This window comes from Ambystoma mexicanum, chromosome 11, assembly GCF_040938575.1.
Source record: "Ambystoma mexicanum isolate Mex_15411 chromosome 11, UKY_AmexF1_1, whole genome shotgun sequence".
Lineage (NCBI taxonomy): Eukaryota > Metazoa > Chordata > Amphibia > Caudata > Ambystomatidae > Ambystoma > Ambystoma mexicanum.
The window spans coordinates 1,465,686,066-1,465,707,492 of record NC_090934.1 but is presented as its reverse complement, the minus strand read 5'-3'; the positions used below and the strand labels follow the sequence as shown (position 1 = coordinate 1,465,707,492).

At 50.0% G+C, this 21,427-nt stretch overlaps 1 protein-coding gene across 1 annotated transcript in view; it reads right to left on the bottom strand.

Moving 5' to 3' along the window:
- The window catches only part of TMC3 (transmembrane channel like 3), a 244,009-nt gene that overhangs the window by 139,750 nt on the left and 82,832 nt on the right, over positions 1 to 21,427 (bottom strand). The window contains exons 6-7 of the mRNA XM_069625138.1: positions 13,364 to 13,462; positions 12,868 to 13,010 (exon numbers count right to left, since the gene is read on the bottom strand). Coding sequence (XP_069481239.1) covers positions 12,868 to 13,010; positions 13,364 to 13,462 — 242 coding nt within the window. The remainder of the gene's footprint in view (positions 1 to 12,867; positions 13,011 to 13,363; positions 13,463 to 21,427) is intronic.

The window sequence follows — 21,427 nt, the reverse complement described above, 5'->3', positions numbered from 1 at the left end:
CAGAGGTACGAGAAGGGGAACAGCTGGTAAAAAAGGGGGAGGGGATACGACAGGGCTGTTGTTTAGTGGCAGCATGAATGCATATTAGTCTAAAATATATGGACTGAAATCTATGCAGAAGTGACCCAATGAAGGAGGTGCTGTGATGAGAGAAGGATTGTGTTGTGGAGGCAGCTTTGGTATAGCATAACATAGTGCTGGGCGCGTGAGGACTTTGAGAGCAGGCTTTGACGATCGCTGGCCATATGTGGGCTTAATTACCTGGGCACAGGTCAAATTCCAGATTGTGGCATTTAGCCCCTGTTCCAAGGGCTGGAACAGGGGTAATGGCCTGGCAGCCCAAGTTAACGGCCCGAGAAGCGAGGGACATTAAGGAAGGCTTTGAGCCGTTACCCCCGTTCCAGTACTTGAAACGGGTGCTTAAGGCCATTGGCACCCCGGGCTACCAAAGCGGTAACCTAGGGTACTAACAAAAATAATTATTTTCCTTTGTTCAATGCGACGCCGCGTGCATCCTGTTGAACGAAGGACAATCCTTTACAGAGAATGGCTTCCATGGAAAGGGAAGGTGGGTCTACGTATGGAGCCCCTCTTCCCTTTCCAGGGCAGCCTGCGGGAGGCAAGGGGAAAGAGCAGATGCGGCACCCGCTGCCGCCGAAATAGGATAAGTAGAGGGGGGGATGAAAAAAAGGGGGACTGGAAGAGGGGGGAGCTAGCCGTCAAGCGGCATGGAACACAGGCTTTCACCAGCAGTTCATACCCACATTCCTAGCCACCGGATTGGCTGGCACCTCCTGCCTGTGCCAATTCTGGGACTACAAAAATGGTTATATGTGATTTTTAATTAACGAATCACAAAACAACTAATGAATTTTTAATAAACCCAAAACATCTAAAAAAAAGTATAACAAAGCCCCCCTTTTTTCAATTCAGACTTTTCCCCCACTCCCAAAACTACTATTCCTATTCGCAACTACATATATATAATTTTTAAAAATGTGTTATTTTTTTAGATGCTTTCATTTCATTCATTGTTTTGTATTCGTTAAAATCACTGCATACCTGCAAAAGTGGCTTAATCCGTCAGATGTTGTACAAATATGAAACATTCGATACATTCAAACCCCACTGAATGGCAGAGGGCCAAGGAGTGGTGATAAGGCATGAAGGAGAGGGTGAGCCATGCCATGTCTCGGGAGCTGAGTGGGCAGGGGCCAAGGAGTGGTGATAAGGCATACAGGAGAGGGTGAGCCATGCCATATCTCGGGAGCTGAGTGGGTGGGGGTCAGGAGTGGTGATAAGGCATAAAGGAGAGGGTGAGCCATGCCATGTCTCTGGAGATGAGTGGGCTGGCGCCCAGGAGTGGTGATAAGGCATGAAAGGGAGGGTGAGCAGTGACATGTCTTGGGAGCTGAGTGGGAGAGGGCCAAGGAGTGGTGATAAGGCATAAAGGAGAGGGTGAGCCATGCCATGTCTCGGGAGCTGAGTGGGCTGGCGCCCAGGAGTGGTGATATGGCATAAAGGGGAGGGTGAGCAGTGCCATGTCTTGGGAGCTAAGTGGGAGAGGGCCAAGGAGTGGTGATAAGGCATAAAGGAGAGGGTGAGCCAGGCCATGTCTCGGGAGCTGAGTGGGCTGGCGCCCAGGAGTGGTGATAAGGCATAAAGGGGAGGGTGAGCAGGGCCTTGTCTCGGGAGCTGAGTGGGCAGGGGCCAAGGAGTGGTGAGAAGGCATAAAGGAGAGGGTGAGCCATGCCATGTCTCAGGAGCTCAGTGGGCGGGGGCCAGGAGTGGTGATATGGCATAAAGGAGAGGGTGAGCCATGCCATGTCTCAGGAGATGAGTGGGCTGGTGCCCAGGAGTGGTTTTAAGGCATAAAGGGGAGGGTGAGCAGTGCCATGTCTCGGGAGCTGAGTGGGAGAGGGCCAAGGAGTGGTGATAAGGCATAAAGGAGAGGGTGAGCCATGCCATGTCTCGGGAGCTGAGTGGGCTGGTGCCCAGGAGTGGTGATAAGGCATAAAGGGGAGGGTGAGCAGTGCCATGTCTGGGAGCTGAGTGGGAGGCGCCAAGGAGTGGCGATAAGGGTTAAAGGAGAGGGTGAGCAGTGGCATGTCTCGGGAGCTGAGTGGGAGGGGCCAAGGAGTGGTGATAAGGCATAAAGGAGAGGGTGAGCAGTGCTGTATCTCGGGAGATGAGTGGGCGGGACCAAGGAGTGGTGATATGGCATAAAGCAGAGGGTGAGCAGTGCCATGTTTTGGGATCTGAGTGTGAGGGGCCAAGGAGTGGTGATAAGGCATAAAGGAGAGGGTGAGCAGTGCCATGTCTCGGGAGCTGAGTGGGAGGGGGCCAAGGAGTGTTGATAAGGCATAACGGAGAGGTTGAGCCATGCCAGGCTCGGGAGCTGAGTGGATGGAGGCCAAGGAGTGGTGATAAGGCATAAAGGAGAGGGTGAGCAGTGCCATGTCTCGGGAGCTGAGTGGAAGGGGCCAAGGAGCGATGATAAGACATAAAGGAGAGGGTGAGGAGTGGCATGTCCCGGGAGCTGAGTGGGCGGGTGCAATTAGTGGTGATGAGGCATCAAGCAGAGGGGGAGCAGTGCCATGTCGGGAGCTGACTGGGAGGGGCCAAGGAGTGGTGATAAGGCATAAAGGAGAGGGTGAGCAGTGCCATGTCTCGGGAGGTGAGTGGGAGTGGGCAAGGAGTGGAGATAAGGCATAAAGCAGAGGGTGAGCAGTGCCATGTCTCGGGAGCTGAGTGGGAGGGGGCCAAGGAGTGGTGATAAGGCATAAAGCAGAGAGCGAGCAGTGCCATGTCTCGGGAGTTGAGTGGGAGGGGCAAGGAGTGGTGATAAGGCATAAAGCAGAGAGCGAGCAGTGCCATGTCTCGGGAGTTGAGTGGGAGGGGCAAGGAGTGGTGATAAGGCATAAAGGAGAGGGTGAGCAGTGCCGTGTCTCGCTAGCTTGGTGGGAGGGGGCCCAGGAGTGGTGATAAGGCTTAAAGGAGAAGGTGAGCAGTGCCCTGTCTCGGGAGCTGAGTGGGAGGGGGCCAAGGAGTGGTGATAAGGCATAAAGGAGAAGGTGAGCAGTGCCATGTCTTGGGAATGAGTGGGAGGGGGCCAACGAGTAGTGTTAAGGCATAAAGCAGAGGGTGAGCAGTACCATGTCTCAGGAGCTGAGTGGGAGGGGGCCAAGGAGTGGTGATAAGGCATAAAGGAGAGGGTGAGCAGTGTCATGTCTCGGGAGCTGAGTGGGAGGGGCCAAGGAGTGGTGATAAGGCATAAAGGGGAGGGTGAGCAGTGTCATGTCTCGGGAGCTGAGTGGGAGGGGGCCAAGGAGTGGTGATAAGGCATAAAGAAGAGGGTGAGCAGTGCCATGTCTCGGGAGCTGAGTGGGAGGGGCCAAGGAGTGGTGATAAGGCATAAAGGAGAGGGTGAGCAGTGCCGTGTCTCGGGAGCTTGGTGGGAGGGGGCCCAGGAGTGGTGATAAGGCTTAAAGGAGAGGGTGAGCAGTGCCATGTCTCGGGAGCTGAGTGGGAGGGGCCAAGGAGTGGTGATAAGGCATAAAGGAGAGGGTTGAAGCAGTGCCATGTCTTGGGAGCTGAGTGGGAGAGGGCCAAGGAGTGGTGATAAGGCATAAATGAGAGGGTGAGCCATGCCATGTCTCGGGAGCTGAGTGGGCTGGTGCCCAGGAGTGGTGATAAGGCATAAAGGGGAGGGAGAGAAGTGCCATGTCTGGGAGCTGAGTGGGAGGCGCCAAGGAGTGGCGATAAGGGATAAAGGAGAGGGTGAGAGGTGGCATGTCTCAGGAGCTGAGTGGGAGGGGCCAAGGAGTGGTGATAAGGCATAAAGGAGAGGGTGAGCAGTGCTGTATCTCAGAAGCTGAGTGGGCGGGGTCAATGAGTGGTGATATGGCATAAAGCAGAGGGTGAGCAGTGCCATGTTTTGGGATCTGAGTGGGAGGGGCCAAGGAGTGGTGATAAGGCATAAAGGAGAGGGTGAGCAGTGCCATGTCTCAGGAGCTGAGTGGGAGGAGGCCAAGGAGTGGTGATAAGGCATAACGGAGAGGTTGAGCCATGCCATGCTCGGGAGCTGAGTGGGTGGAGGCCAAGGAGTGGTGATAAGGCATAATGCTGGGGTTGAAGCAGTGCCATGTCTCGGGAGCTAAGTGGGAGGGGGCCAAGGAGTGTTGATAAGGCATAAAGCTGGGGTTGAAGCAGTGCCATGTCTCGGGAGCTGAGTGGGAGGGGGCCAAGGAGTGGTGATAAGGCATAAAGCTGGGGTTGAAGCAGTGCAATGTCTCGGGAGCTGAGTGGGCTGGCGCCCAGGAGTGGTGATAAGGCTTAAAGGAGAAGGTGAGCAGTGCCCTGTTATGGGAGCTGAGTGGGAGGGGGCCAAGGAGTGGTGATAAGGCATAAAGGAGAAGGTGAGCAGTGCCATGTCTTGGGAATGAGTGGGAGGGGGCCAACGAGTAGTGTTAAGGCATAAAGCAGAGGGTGAGCAGTGCCCTGTCTCGGGAGCTGAGTGGGAGGGGGCTAAGGAGTGGTAATGAGGCACAAAGGAGAAGGTGAGCAGTGCCATGACTTGGGAATGAGTGGGAGGGGGCCAAGGAGTAGTGTTAAGGCATAAAGCAGAGGGTGAGCAGTACCATTTCTCAGGAGCTGAGTGGGAGGGGGCCAAGGAGTGGTGATAAGGCATAAAGGAGAGGGTGAGCAGTGTCATGTCTCGGGAGCTGAGTGGGAGGGGGCCAAGGAGTGGTGATAAGGCATAAAGCAAGGGTTGAAGCAGTGCCATGTCTCGGGAGCTGAGTGGGAGGGGGCCAAGGAGTGGTGATAAGGCATAAAGCAGAGGGTGAGCAGTACCCTGTCTCAGGAGCTGAGTGGGAGGGGCCAAGGAGTGGTGATAAGGCATAAAGCAGAGGGTGAGCAGTACCATGTCTCGGGAGCTGAGTGGGAGGGGCCAAGGAGTGATGATAAGGCATAAGGCTGGGGTTGAAGCAGTGCCGTGTCTCGGGAGCTGAGTGGGAGGGGCCAAGGAGTGGTGATAAGGCATAAAGCAGAGGGTGAGCAGTACCATGTCTCGGGAGCTGAGTGGGAGGGGCCAAGGAGTGGTGATAAGGCATAAAGCAGGTGTTGAAGCAGTGCCATGTCTCGGGAGCTGAGTGGGAGGGGGCCAAGGAGTGATGATAAGGCACAAAGCTGGGGCTGAAGCAGTGCCGTGTCTCGGGAGCTGAGTGGGAGGGGCCAAGGAGTGGTGATAAGGCATAAAGCAGAGGGTGAGCAGTACCATGTCTCGGGAGCTGAGTGGGAGGGGCCAAGGAGTGGTGATAAGGCATAAAGCAGAGGGTGAGCAGTACCATGTCTCGGGAGCTGAGTGGGAGGGGCCAAGGAGTGATGATAAGGCATAAAGCTGGGGTTGAAGCAGTGCCGTGTCTCGGGAGCTGAGTGGGAGGGGCCAAGGAGTGGTGATAAGGCATAAAGGGGAGGGTGAGCAGTGCCATGTCTCGGGAGCTGAGTGGGAGGGGCCAAGGAATGATGATAAGGCATAAAGGGGAGGGTGAGCAGTGCCATGTCTCGGGAGCTGAGTGGAGAGGCCAAGGAGTGGTGATAAGGCATAAAGCAGAGGGTGAGCAGTACCATGTCTCGGGAGCTGAGTGGGAGGGGCCAAGGAGTGGTGATAAGGCATAAAGGGGAGGGTGAGCAGTACCATGTCTCGGGAGCTGAGTGGGAGGGGCCAAGGAGTGATGATAAGGCATAAAGCAGAGGGTGAGCAGTACCCTGTCTAGGGAGCTGAGTGGGAGGGGCCAAGGAGTGATGATAAGGCATAAAGCAGAGGGTGAGCAGTACCCTGTCTCGGGAGCTGTGTGGGAGGGGCCAAGGAGTGGTGATAAGGCATAAAGCAGAGGGTGAGCAGTACCATGTCTCGGGAGCTGAGTGGGAGGGGCCAAGGAGTGATGATAAGGCATAAGGCTGGGGTTGAAGCAGTGCCGTGTCTCGGGAGCTGAGTGGGAGGGGCCAAGGAGTGGTGATAAGGCATAAAGCAGAGGGTGAGCAGTACCATGTCTCGGGAGCTGAGTGGGAGGGGCCAAGGAGTGGTGATAAGGCATAAAGCAGGTGTTGAAGCAGTGCCATGTCTCGGGAGCTGAGTGGGAGGGGGCCAAGGAGTGATGATAAGGCACAAAGCTGGGGCTGAAGCAGTGCCGTGTCTCGGGAGCTGAGTGGGAGGGGCCAAGGAGTGGTGATAAGGCATAAAGCAGAGGGTGAGCAGTACCATGTCTCGGGAGCTGAGTGGGAGGGGCCAAGGAGTGGTGATAAGGCATAAAGCAGAGGGTGAGCAGTACCATGTCTCGGGAGCTGAGTGGGAGGGGCCAAGGAGTGATGATAAGGCATAAAGCTGGGGTTGAAGCAGTGCCGTGTCTCGGGAGCTGAGTGGGAGGGGCCAAGGAGTGGTGATAAGACATAAAGGGGAGGGTGAGCAGTGCCATGTCTCGGGAGCTGAGTGGGAGGGGCCAAGGAATGATGATAAGGCATAAAGGGGAGGGTGAGCAGTGCCATGTCTCGGGAGCTGAGTGGAGAGGCCAAGGAGTGGTGATAAGGCATAAAGCAGAGGGTGAGCAGTACCATGTCTCGGGAGCTGAGTGGGAGGGGCCAAGGAGTGGTGATAAGGCATAAAGGGGAGGGTGAGCAGTACCATGTCTCGGGAGCTGAGTGGGAGGGGCCAAGGAGTGATGATAAGGCATAAAGCAGAGGGTGAGCAGTACCCTGTCTAGGGAGCTGAGTGGGAGGGGCCAAGGAGTGATGATAAGGCATAAAGCAGAGGGTGAGCAGTACCCTGTCTCGGGAGCTGTGTGGGAGGGGCCAAGGAGTGGTGATAAGGCATAAAGCAGAGGGTGAGCAGTACCATGTCTCGGGAGCTGAGTGGGAGGGGCCAAGGAGTGATGATAAGGCATAAAGCTGGGGTTGAAGCAGTGCCATGTCTCGGGAGCTGAGTGGGAGGGGCCAAGGAGTGATGATAAGGCATAAAGCAGAGGGTGAGCAGTACCCTGTCTAGGGAGCTGAGTGGGAGGGGCCAAGGAGTGATGATAAGGCATAAAGCAGAGGGTGAGCAGTACCCTGTCTCGGGAGCTGTGTGGGAGGGGCCAAGGAGTGGTGATAAGGCATAAAGCAGAGGGTGAGCAGTACCATGTCTCGGGAGCTGAGTGGGAGGGGCCAAGGAGTGATGATAAGGCATAAAGCTGGGGTTGAAGCAGTGCCGTGTCTCGGGAGCTGAGTGGGAGGGGCCAAGGAGTGGTGATAAGGCATAAAGGGGAGGGTGAGCAGTGTCATGTCTCGGGAGCTGAGTGGGAGGGGGCCAAGGAGTGATGATAAGGCATAAAGGGGAGGGTGAGCAGTGCCATGTCTCGGGAGCTGAGTGGGAGGGGCCAAGGAGTGATGATAAGGCATAAAGGGGAGGGTGAGCAGTGCCATGTCTCGGGAGCTGAGTGGGAGGGGCCAAGGAGTGGTGATAAGGCATAAAGCTGGGGTTGAAGCAGTGCCATGTCGCGGGCCGGCTATGCCTGGGACACCAGACATACATGATAATTCACAGTCAGTACATTAACATTGTCGCAAACTAACACTCACGCGAAAATGCAAACTAGATTCTTCGTCACTTTTCCAGGAATGTTAAACACACATTTGTGCACCACAAACTTCATTGTTCCCTGTTGTCAAAAGTAATGATTGGACAGAATGCAGCACAAAATGGGGTGACCTTGAGCGGCTGGACTGGGGTGCTCACTGCTCTACGCAGAATCTGGAGTAGGGGCTCTCATCTGAACCCAGAATATTCCTAAATCTATCCCCTTAGTGCGAGTAGGGGCTCTCATCTGAACCCAGAATATTCCTAAATCTATCCCCTTAGTGCGAGTAGGGGCTCTCATCTGAACCCAGAATATTCCTAAATCTATCCCCTTAGTGGGAGTAGGGGCTCTCATCTGAACCCAGAATATTCCTAAATCTATCCCCTTAGTGGGAGTAGGGGCTCTCATCTGAACCCAGAATATTCCTAAATCTATCCCCTTAGTGGGAGTAGGGGCTCTCATCTGAACCCAGAATATTCCTAAATCTATCCCCTTAGTGCGAGTAGGGGCTCTCATCTGAACCCAGAATATTCCTAAATCTATCCCCTTAGCGGGAGTGGGGGCTCTCATTTGTACCCACAATATTTAGCGGGCATCTCCTAAGCGTAGGCCCCGCAACGTGGCACAGCAGGAAGCAGCGTACTCTGAGTAGCAGAACTATCAATGGACAGCGAGGCTTCTAGAAGGATGCACAAGGGAAGGTCAGCGGGTCATTGCTCAATTGCAGAAGGACTCAGAAGAAGCCTGAGGGGAGATGGGTGTCCACCCACAGGCCAGGCCACTCCCTTGACCCCTTCTCACATCCGCCGGCACTTACTGCTGCTGTCACTTGTATTTATTTTGGGGGCAGGATCACAAGGTACCCAGTGCCCCACACATGTGTTGAGGTCAGGCTTGCTCTACCCTCACTCCTGCACCAGTGTCTCAGGGAAAATGTGAGATGTCATTCTTAACCCCTTAAGTGCCAAGGACGAGAATGCTCGTCCTTTTGCATAGACTTGCCTAATAGCCTGGCAGTAACGCCGCATTCTACTAAACACCAATGGGCCTTCATTAACAGTACTCTTTGCTTTACATCCTGTGTCCCTCTGCCAAACTCTTTCCCCTTCTAAATGATCTGTCACTCGCTACCGCTGCAGCTAGCGGCTGATAAGGACCACCCCTCCCTTCTCAAGCATGCACACACTCCTCACATCCCCAAGATCAAAGGAGGAGATTAGCTCAGTGAACATTTGCAAGCACCGAGAGGGCCACTGACTGCCTTACACCCGCTGCAATATGCACTGGCTTTTCGCGTAGGTCCATTTCCCACCGTGTGCTAATATTCCACTAATAGTAGTTTCCCTGTAAGGGCCACAGCTGTTGGTCATGCTAGCATGCGCTAGCTCTTTGCACCTGCAGGGACAGTGCATGGTTCCTGGTACATCACTACATGTTCTGTAAGTCTTGCCGGCTGCATCATTCTCTCTCAGGGCCCGATTCATGGAATTATCTGTGCGGTAAATAGCGATGTTGCGTGCCAAACCGCGTGCAAAATCCTGTTTCTCGATTCATGGAAACGACTGCGCAGCCGTCTCTGTGTGCTTCCGAGTGCCTTGCGCGAGACACCTCGCAGAGTGTGGGTGTGACCTGCTCATAGACCGGAGTAGGGGGCAGAACTTGCAAAATGGGGTTTTGCATGCAGATTTTCCGGAGTTTTACCAGAGTTACGGAAATGTGTACGCATGTTGATGGGGTGCTGGGTACAGTCACGTGGGGCCACTTGCAGTGTGCCCAAGGTGCCGACTTGGTTGTGGGGGACCCCACGCACTGTTTCAAGGGTGCATGTGTTTTTTGATTGATATTTTATTTCTATCGCGCTCGTACACAAGTGTTTCAGAGCGCGACAAGGCAAGGGAGGGGAACAGGGGAGAACAAAACAGCAATCTTACTAGGCCCAGTGACATTGAGAACACGCAAGTGCATGGGAGAGGGTGTGGGGAAAAGTGCATAGAAGGGGGAGAAGTGGAAAGTGCGAAGCAGAGGAGAAACAGATAAATAACAATAAATAATAAAGGCGACAAACAGTGGTAGTGCAGCCAGCACTTTGCAAGTGCTAGGTTTAAAGCAGCAGACAGGGTAGGTCAGATAAGTGCAGGAAGAAAAAAGGGGGGGGCTGTATGGGTACAGATACAGACTCCAGTGCAAGGGGTGGCCCGGAGGCAGTGCGGGAGGGTGGCAGGGTGAGCAGGTACCTGGGCCCGGAGGACAGAGGGTGGCCAAGTGCACGGTGCCAAGAGAGAACAGATCAGCAGGGGAGAGGGGGGGCAAAGGCAGAAGAAAAGAGGAAGGTCTTGAGGTGCTTCCGGAACCGGAGATGGTTCTCCTTCGCGCCCGAGGAGCACGTATATAGCTAGCTGTCTCTTACTCTTTCTGCTTTGTGTGGTGGCGTGTCAGGAGCGTTACGGCCGCGACTTGCGTTTACACTTTGCACCAACAATTCCATACATTTGAGGAGCATGCAGAATAACTTCTGTGCGCAGGCTCGCAGCAGAGGCATTCCTGCAGCAACAGAATAACTTCTGTGCGCAGGCTCGCGCAGAGACATTCCTGGAGCAACAGAATAACTTCTGTGCGCAGGCTCGCGCAGAGGTATTCTTGGAGCATGGCTTTTGCGGAATCTCTGTACTTTTCCATGAATCGGGAACCAAGTCTCTATTTTTTCATGAGTCTCTCTCCAATACTTTCCGATCTCTGCTCTAGTGGGATCTAGGGAGATTCATGTAACAGTGCAAAGATTTGTTTTGCCATGCAAAGTGACTTTGTATGGCAAAAATACACTTTGCACTGTTCCATGAATCGGGGTGTTTGTTGGCAGTGGACAGTCACTTTGCACCAGTGAAATGTACTTTGCACCATGCAAAATATTCCATGGAGCAGGCCCACTGAGTCTGCACTTGTGCCCTGGCTAGCACGCACGGGCACGCAAGTAGAAAGTGAAACTGAAAAAAACAAAAAAAATGCTGCAGTTCTTACTCTGCAGGCAGGGCCCAAACGCGGATGCGGGGGGACAGAGGCCAGTGGTTTTCAAAATGAAGTATGCTTATCCGGCACAGACGGCCAATTAAATACAAAATCCAGTTTAAATACGAATTAAAAACTAAATCCAATGGGCCTCATTCCGAGTATGGCGGTAAGGGATACCGGTCACCGTTAACGAGACCGGTGCCGGTAATCCCTTACCGCCACATTCCGAGTTCCCTTTGCGCCCTCGTCCTTAACGCCTGCTTTTAGCAGTGGTAGTGCAGCCAGCAATTTGCAAGTGCTAGGTTTAAAGCAGCAGACAGGGTAGCTTTTAGCAGGCGTTAGGGACGAGGGCGCAAAGGGGCTTTTAAGCCAATAACGGTGACCGTAAAGTACGGTCACCGTTATTTGCAATTCCCCATTCCCATTGAGCCCGATGGGGGCTCATTTGGGAATGGGGAAGAGCCCTGGGGAATGGGAAATTACCGCCCTGGTCAACTCGGAATAGGGCGGTAATTTCCCATTCCACCAGGGCGGTGCCGGTACGGGTCCGGCGCCGACCAAGGCGCTAATAGCGCCATTGGTTAGCGCCAGACTCGGAATGAGGCCCAATGAAGCACTCGGGTGGTGAGGGGGCCCCTAAAAGGAGTGAGGCCCAGAGGCTGGTGCCTACTTGGCCTAATGGATAGTCTGGCCCTGTGTACTAAACAGAGAGCATGCCCTATGTGCTGAAAAATCCAATAAATGTGTTTCAGAAAGCGCATGCTGAGGACCAGAGAGTGTGTTCTTATTAAAAATATATCATTTTATTCTGTTACAATTTCATGAAATACATTTTTGAACAATTATAAGACAACAAGTAATTAGTCTGGCCCTGTGCCCATTTGTTTCTAAGGTTTGCAGGAGTCCAAGGCATTTCAGGGCGCCCGCAGCAGAATAATAAACTAGTCATTCGGTTCATGGACTCCATGTAGTTGAGCGATTTGTTCTAGACATGGCTGGCTGTGCTTGCTAAGTACTTCCATGCAGTAGTAGTACATGGAGTGGTGAGGGAAGGAGGAGTGTCTGTCCTTCGCGGCACTGTGAGATAAAGGTTGCAGGGTCAAGGCCAGGGTACAGCTTGGCAGTGTGTCAGCCCCCAGGAAGATAATCAGGCAACTCACCCTGCACACGCCTTGCTCTCTTATACAATGTATGGAACTCTCTCTGTCAGCCCGAATGAGCACGCTATGAGCTCAGCAGTCATTCTCAGAGGAACATGGGAATGCCATTAATAAGCGGAAACTATTGCAGCGGAGCACAGACAGCAGGCAGATGGGATGGGAGGAAGGACACACAGCCTATGCGTGCTGTGTTGCCATTTACCCACCCAATCACTGACTTTGACCATGATACTCTCCATGGCCATTCCCACATGCCCCTCCCCATCCAAAACACATCCTCCCAGGTTCTCTTTGAGCTAGCGATATCAAGCAGTAAGATTAAACGTTGTGCTGTATAGGGCCTCACGGTGTAATTTCTAAGCAGTCTTCAGACTAAATGGCTTAATTGTGGCTATAAATGTGCTCATAGTTTAATACAGGCCCCTTAAATAAGTGTTTCTTTACACACTTCATTTATAAACTTAATTTATGAACAATATGTGTGACCTTGCTTCTGTTCCTTTCTCTGAAGTTCTGTTAAAAAGAAGCCTTGGTAAAGCCAAAAGTATGACTTGTCTATGGGTATTATATAGCATTATCCTGATCTGATGCCAAGTGACTGCATGGACGTTAAAAAGGATGTCCATGGGGACTAGTCCCTCTGTTTGATGATATGATAAGCGCCTGTACACAAGTGTTTCTAGGCGCAAGAAGACAAGGAGGACAAAACAAACAATCCTACTAGGCCTTGTGTCTTTCAGATCATTCAAGTGTGAGAACAAGAAGTGCAAGGGGAAAGGAAAGGGGGAAGTGCCAGGGAGAGGGAAGGGGGATGCCCTAACATGTCCTGACATGTTAACAGCTAAAATAACTAACGTAGCCCCTATTATGACTAATCAGGGTGTGACTGGTTAAACAGGACAGCTCTAATTACTGTGTTTAGAAGCAGGGTAATCGTCATGAAGCACTATATGCAAACTTGATATCATATATTAACCATGACTGATAAGAGTTTGAGAGGATTCGCACATGGCGCTGCTTGGCCAATCCCGCCACTCACTTTTCACACACCATTTTTATAATGAATACAGTCAAAAGTGCCACATTACTTTCTCAACAGGATAATGAAGCTGTACGCAAAGACTGCCATGCCGACCAGGAAGTAGGCCAGGGGCAGGCGGTACCCAGCCCGGCCAATCTTGCGCTCCCTGCCGTAGTAGCCGTAAAACAAGACCGAGTACTGGAGGTAACCCTGCAAGAGGAACAGGCGACCGGTGAGACGCAGGCCCCGCGGGCTTCATCACAGGCATGCAACATGCACAGGCACGCAAAGGCCAGGGGGCAACGCGCTCGCCTTGGGAACAGGATGATGCTGCGCAACATGGGTTTGATCCCTGGTCGAGCGCTTAGAAAATGGAGTCTCCAGCCCTCGAGGGCCAGAATGCGGAAACATTTGCACACATTTAGAATCATTGTATGCAAATTTATCTCATGAATATTAATGAGGGGTATCCTGAAAATCTGACATGGGTCCAGCCCTGGCGGCCTGGAGTTGGAAAGCCCTATATGATAACAGTGAAAGAGAAAGGATGCTCTTAGCCTTGCCCCTAGTGACCAGATGGTGTCCAGGTCCTGCGCTCCCGGGAAGTCCTTCTCCGGAATGGTCTTGCTGACGGTGCTGCCAAAGGGGGCTCCTGCGAGAAGCTGATAAGAAAAGAGAGTCAAGAACTGAGATATCGAGAGACAAGAGACTGCTTTTATTGCACAATTCGTTAGAGCTCTCTGACAGTGAATGGGCGCGTGCAGGGCATTATTTACCCGCCGGAGGTCTCTATGTCAGCACGTGGACCTCTCTCTTGATATGTGTAGGCTGGACTTTAGGGTAAGACGGCAATGCCATGTGATATGAGTTTCTTAGGGTGCAACATTTCTATTGCAAGTCACTGGCCAGGCAGCCATGGGTGTCACCAGTCATCACTCATGCAGTAATTGCACGCAGAGGGGATGGAGGGTCATACAAACATGCATACACAGCTGCAGCATTCTACAGGCCTCACACAGTGTGCTGCGCAGTGCTTGGTGATGGAAAGAGCGCTGAAACAGTGAACACACACAGGGGGGCTACTTTCCTTTACCTGAACATGTAATAGGCCTAGGAATTACTTTAAATATAAAGGAAATGCTTGTCACTAGAAAAACAGAGTGATACAACCAAACACCTTACAAACTAACAACCCCTAACCCCCCCCCCCCCCAGGCTCCTCCCCCACAAACACCACAGGTGATCCCTGTTTTCGTTTCAAAATGTTCTGCCACGATTTAATTGTTGCCTTGCTGTGACGTGTGAAGTAGGCCCTGTGCGGTGGCAGCATACACAATGCAAACAAGCACGCCTGCGAATCCCAGCGCAGCAGAGGACGCACCGCTGATCCAGGGCGGTCATGCCAGCCAGCGCCCCGCCAACACATCGGCACCGACGCTTCACCAGACTACCATCCAGTGGCAGCTTTCAATTCCTATTCACAAATTCCACAAGCTCACCCCACCCTGGCCGCAAGCCACGCCATACTGGCCACTTCTTCCTTACCACCGCACTAGGCCTCAGTGCCAGAGCTGGCTGTGTGACAGTGCACCCCGAAGTGAAACCATTACGCTACAATCAGCTACAACAAATCACACGTGTACACCCTCACGAAAGAGACGTCACAGAACGGCAAACAATGGTCCACCTAAAAGCCTGGCTTTGGTTTTGGCTATTCGATGGAGCGGTGGAACTGCTCATGGGTCGGGCATTTGGCACCGGAAGTGCCCAGGCGAGGGATCATTCTTTTGTGGAGAGATAGACAAGCCTCCGACTGTTGTTTGACTTTTTGCCCACCCATTGCCAGCCCATGAACATGCCAGCCCCTAAGGCCATTTGCACCCACTACTTGCCCCTCCCTGTCCAAAACACACGCCTCTTAGAGCAGCTCTCTGCGTTTAGGGGATGCCAATGAATTTCCAAGCAGTCGTCTTCATCCTCTTGGCTTATAAGATATATGTGTTTCCTTGCATCTGTTCGTGGCACTGAGTCCTGTGCAAAACCAGCACTGCCAAAGCCAACTATATTGGCTCTTGGATTGGCATTAGATAAGCATTTGCCGGGTACTGCCATAATGTGCCCAGATACCAGCACCATTTGCCAGCTTATGGGCAGGTAGTACAATTATGGCAGGGCCTGGGAACCGCTGGTAGCATCCCTTCATGAAAGCTGCACCTGTTGGCTTTGGCGAGGCTGCTTTTCTTGCATTCATTGGACAGCTTTGCGATTCAGGTGTGCCCAGTGCTGGCCCGGCGAGAACCTTTCCCCCCAAATCACTGGGGGGGGGGGAGGGCACATTAAACAGGATGCAATCGGATGGCGCCACATGACATTCTGTAAAACAGGATGAGATGAGACGTTCTGTTACTGTGGTGTATACCACACACCGCCGCCATTTGCACTGTCTCCCGGCACTCCGGCGGATATGGAAGGAAAGAGGGGGAGGGGAGGGGTTGTTAGTGCGGGCAGAGGAAGGTCGCAGGAGTGCATTTGCTGTTCTACTGGTAGTTGCAGTTTAGAATCACTGGTCACTGTGCCTTGAGTCTGCCTCTAGGTGGTGTGGGTTGTTGGGTGATTCTGTATTGTATTGTATTCGCCATTTATGTAGCGCCCTTTCCCCATTTGTATGGGCTCAATGCGCATTCTGGTGAGTCTTTCTGAGTTGTGCAGTGTAGTGTTGTGTTTAGAGCACACAGTGTGAATTCTTGGAGGAGTTGTGCATTTGTTTTAGGATAGTAAAGGTGGAATTCTGATGGCCATGTGTGGCTGCTCTCTTTGGCAGTTGTGTGTTGATTTTTCAGGAATACGAATATTTCTAGTAGGGTTAAAGGTAGGAGGGGGTAGATGGTTACGCTGGAGTTGCGTCGATTGCTTGGTTTATACTGTGGTTAGTGATGTTATGTTTTCTTTCTCTGGGCCCGCCCAGTTTAGTTGAAGTGATCCAATAAAATACAGTAGATGATAAAAGAACAAATACTTAAACTCAAGGCGGTTGTAGATCAAAGGATTCAAAAAAAGGGTCGATTGACAAAAGGGTTGAGTCAATTCCCCAAACCCCCGTTTTTGGTCTAAAAATACCCTTTTAAAGCTACACTAGAGCAAACAAGATATATATATTAAAAAAAAATCGATCCTTTGGTTTTCGGTCGATTGCAATCTCACCTTTTGCATTCGACCCTTTTGTTTTTGAAACTTTAACTGGACACCCTCAAGGCAACTCCAAAATCTGAAATTGTTCAACTATAGTCCAGATTAGATAAAGAGCCATCTTTACTGGTGTTAGGCCAGAGTTCTAGTAATAAAACCAAAACGTTTCAGACTTCATTTCATTATAATCACACACACATCTTTCCAGATTGGACATACACACATCTCCCAATTTAGTACATTTAATCAACAAAACAGCTCTAGGGCTCTCAAGCACATGCGCAAGTTTACAAATCCTACAAGGCCTCATGTTAGGATACAGGCCCAACCTCAGACCAATCATTGACAGGACCTGGAGCTCATTTGTGCGTAATTTCAATATTAGTCTTCTTGCTTTTGAACCCTGACATTCCAACACATTTTTTTGTGGGGTTTAATATGAATAATAAAGCCACCCCACTATCGAGTAAGAAGTCACATTTTCGAGGTGGCGAAAGTTAAGATTCCAGTCCCACAGGAGAATTTTCCTACTGAAGGATCTCTTAAACTTGAAATAATCCTCATTTTCCTGACCAGAGCAGGTCTCAGGAAACCAATTAATTGCTTCAAATATGGCAGCATTAACTAAGCCACAGTTAGCACCCCCAATCTTAGGTTATTTTCCTGCTAACCAGCCAAAATATCTAAAACAGGGCACGAGGGAAAACACATTGATTTTAAAAATAACTCCCTCGTCATTTCAGGGCCAAAGTCTATAGTGATGTTAGCCCCAACTCTAATCTCAGTACTTCCATAAGGATCGATTGGGGAAGATTGAGTATACGCTTCCAAAAGCATCCCTCCAAGACATTAAGCCAGTCAAACTCTGCGAGTACTAATGCTTCTAGGCCATAGAATATGGCCGCAGAGAAACATTGGAGATACAACTTCCTAATGCCGGACAAGCCATAGTCTGCCGTCTGCCCAACGGTCTCGCTTTCGTTGCCTTTTTGGAGGGCAGTTCACTATAGCGTCCAGTGCTGCCCATGTTCTCCTATTGTGCATATTTCCATGAGGAATGAGTTCCTGAGTTTTGTTCAGATGAACGAGAAGGCTGATCCACCATATTTCATTTGCAAGAATTGTTTGGGTTTAAGATGGCTCTTATGGGAGCAAAAGCAGCTGCGCCTGAAACTGTGGAACTGCAGCTGCCATCTTAGCATGGGGGGGCTTAGGAGTTCCCAACTTCAACCTGTACCTTCTGCTTTTTCAGCGCTTCATTTGATACCCTTTCTAGAGGAATCGCCTGGTGTTTGGGCACGGGGGAATCGAGTATGAGCACACCGCTGGTCCCTGAGGCCTTTTTGACGACTGGTGGTTCCAGGGGCAATGTTCATTCGCCGGCAATGGATTTTCTGAGGAAGGTCTGGCACACGCTTGAGGGAAGGACTGGTGAGGAACCAGCATCGTCACCCAGGACTTCCAACTGGCTGAATAAGAGAGTGCGGATTGAAGGGAAGACCATTCTCTGGCCACTTTGGTTTCTGAGTGGTGTGCATTGGCTTGGAGACTTGTTTGAGAACAATTAATCGATTCCTTTTGGAAAACTCTCAAGAAAGATTGATCTTCATGATTGCACCTATGGAGAACATAGACGATTGCGGGCGGCGATTGGAAATGTGGCAGTGATCGAACGAGAGACTCTCAAGGACGAGGTTTTGAACTTTAATAAAAAGAAACATTTTACCTCAAACATGAACAAGCATCTGATGAGCAGGAAGAAGTCGAATATTCAGTGGCACGAGGAGGAACCTATGCAGAAATGCTTCCCTGGCCGCTTTGAATCTACGTGAAGGAGTACGGCAAATAAAGACTCTGAACAATGACTATTGGATGCCAAACAAGTTGAGTGCAAGAGGTATGACTGACTCTGATGCCTGTTGGGAATATGGTCATAGGTCAAGCTCATTTGAGCACATGATGAGGAAATGTTCCAAAGTCTGTGTGTTCTGGTGTGGGGCCACATGTTAAACCATATTCGCATAATAGCGTCTGGTTATGAACATTGGCCTAAGCACATTTGCATTGTACAGAAAACTGCGTTTAAACTACCCTGAATAGAATTGACTAAAGCCGCCATTTTAGAAACCTCCGCCATTTTGATTAGTTTCTGTTTCTGTCAACATGCTGAGTCTGCCTAAAGCAGAATGTTTCTTCTGTGCAAAGAAACCTTGTAGCCAATTTAAGTGTTGTCTGCACCCACAGCTTCAACCTCATTCAAACAATGGAACAGAATGCTAAGTAAATAAAACCGTGTGCTTTGTCAGAAACGCTCTGTGTTCATCTCTTGAAATAAGGCTTACTTTAAGCTCAAGAATAAGGAAAGATCAACATGGCCGAGTTAAACAAATTTGTTACTATTGTATTCTGTCTGTTGGTAAAACATGTCTTAAGCCTGAAAACAATATTGCTGTATTTGTTATGTGAACTGGGCATGAACTCTAGCAACTAAGTAACTTGGAGAGGGGCTGAACAATGTAACCGGAACTGGGGAAAAGAGCATAAATAATACAAGCTTTTTGATGTCCAGCACTCACTCCTCTCATGGTGTCTGCTGGTACACACTGCTAGGGGTTGGGAGCCCAGGTAGCCATCTGATTTTGCCTTTGAATCTGTACAGAAATAAAGATACTTGTATCTTTGCACCCGTGATTGGCGTATTTCATTTTCTGGTACTAAGCCTTGATATTTCTTTGGTCTTTCAGATGGCACCCAAATAGAGACCCTCAAGATTGATGTCACCTCACTGAACAGAAGACGCAGCTATCGGACTGTCGGATAGTGAAGGGGCCACTTGCAAGAGATGCGACACCTCAGCAGTACTGCACAATCCGATCCCTGGACGGTGAGCAAGCGGTTCGAGAGGTCATCTTGACGAGGATCCCCATATCGAGGCGGGATCTTTGCCGAAATCGCCAACCACGATGATCCTTTGTAATCCGATCGGACCTCCTTTGTCTGAAATCAGGTGAGTCGTGCCCCGATTCCTAATAATCCCGATATATTAATTGCAGATTTGCACTTGCAAGTACAAATGACGCCAGGTAACACCAGTAATCTGACATGCCTGGGAAATTGTCATCCTGTTTCAGGGTATTATTCCGGAGAGATAGACAATCTTTGGGACATGGCCAATGGCGCCACCCGTTTAGTCGTCGGCTTGTTTAATGTACTGTAAGTACGGCCTAAATAGTATTGTATTCAATGATATTTGGCTCAGACAAACTAGACATGTTTCGAAACTTCAGTGGCCAGTTCATGGTAGTTTTGAAATTGCTCGCCTAGAGTATTTAGAATATACATTGTTGAAGAAAAAGGCTAGGCCTGCAGCATTTGATGTAATTAAAGATTGGAAAAAGGAAGCTATGCAGCACTCAGAAGTAAAGAAAAGCATGCACATAGGCACCTGACTAATGCTGAAAAAGCACTATTTCATGATCAGCAGAAACAGTCAGAATCTATTAGAAATATAGAAAGGGTTTTTCCCTTGATGTGCCAAAGATATATCCGTCTCAGGATTTTCATGCATCAGATGAACTAATTAACAAATTGTTGAATGAATGTAGAACTGCTGCAACTGCACCTACTCCGTATGTCCTTCTCCCCATTGTTTTGCCTCTTCCCGCTGTTGCGCCTCCTCCCGCTGTTGCGCCTCCTCCCGTTGTTGTTCCTCTTCTTGTTGCTGTTCCTCTTCCTATTGTTGTTCCCCCTCCTGCACCTCCACCCTTACCGACAGTTGCAATTCCCTTAATTCCGTCTCCACCGCCAGTGGTAGTGTCTCCACTACCTATTGAACACGATTTGTCTGAACTTTCCTTTCCAAGTGGTTCTGCTGCACTTGTAGAGATTGGAGGGGCAGGAGCTGATTCAAGAATAGTGACTTGTGGTACAGTATCTAAAGCTAGAAAAAGAGAATTGTATACCTGGGCTAAAAAATATATAGAAGAGGGTGAAGAATCAGCTGTTTTAGTTGCGATTTGTGTCCAAGAAAGTATTTCCGAACAGACTATTTTGATAGAGGGGATGGAACGAACTTAGCTGATATTTGGAGTGATTTGACGGACATGAATGTCCCACAGGGGTTGAGGGATTTTAATTTCTTTGCCCACTCAAGGGACACTGCGGAGAAAGTATATGAGCATGCTGAGAAGGTATTTGAGTTTTAAAAGGAGCTAGATCGTTTACAGGAAGATGAATTGGATGGTAATAGGCTGGAAGCCTCATATGTGCAGAAGCGATTTCTTCCATCATTGAAACCAATGAGTGAAGATACACGCATTTGCACAAGAGACGCTCTTAGGTGGATTTCGGATGTTTCAATTTCTCCCATTGAAGTGCATGACACGTTTAGTCAGTGTGCTTCGGCAATGCAAAGGAAAGTGTTACAGGTGATGGTAGAGTATCTACAGGATGAGTTTATGAAGAAAAAGGTTTGGTGTTCCGCAGATTTAATGGTCATTTATAGGAGAGCACTTTCGCCCCATGCTGCTTTGACTTCTTTGTCACTTGATTTAGCCTTATTGCTTAATAGACTCTCTGATTTGCCTACTTTACATTTGCCGATGAGGGAGGTTCCTTCGACATTTGTTCCGAAAGTAGAAATTCCAGCTAATGCCGCAGCAGGAATGCCTGCTACTACTGTCGAAGCACATTATGTTTCTCAGTTTGTTCATGTCCCGTTTTCTAGACAGGAAGTGAATACCATTAGACAAACAATTCCAGATATTATGAAGAATCTAACAGGATTTTATAAAGAAATTGAGACTGTCTTGCATTCATCCGTTTTTACGTTGGGTGATATAGATTTTTTGTTTCCCGTTATCGTTCCTGCTGATTTATGGAAACATATTAGAACTGTAGATGATCAGGCCGGGATGGGTGATGCAAAGGTTAACTTGGTACGGATAGATGGAGAAAGGAAGGCTGGTGAGAAACCGCCACAAGCGATACTGATGTTGCCAGACAGAATAGTAGCTAAATTAAAAACTCTGGTTCCTGAGAAAAGAATCATATGGGATAAACTTTCAGCTTGCATACAATTGAAGTTAGAGGGTGCAACAGAATTTTTTAATGGATTTGAGCAAGTATTTCTGACTTTAGTGGTCAAGATTTGAGTACAGAGTCAGGGAACAGGCTGTTTGTAGACAAGTGTGTATGCAGATTATTGCCTGAAATTCAATCGCAGATTATGCCTTCTGAAAGCACTTGGCAAGCGAAGTCCCAATACGAAGTATTACATAAGGCTCAGTACTATGAAAATAGAGTTAATTCAGAGAAGGAAAGAGTGGAAAAGAAGAAGGGAGACTTGAAAACTAGAGTACTGTTACAGCAGATCGCTAGAGGAGCCAGAGGTGGGAATGCACAGTTTAGAGGTCAATTTACACCGCAGAGTAATGCGCAAC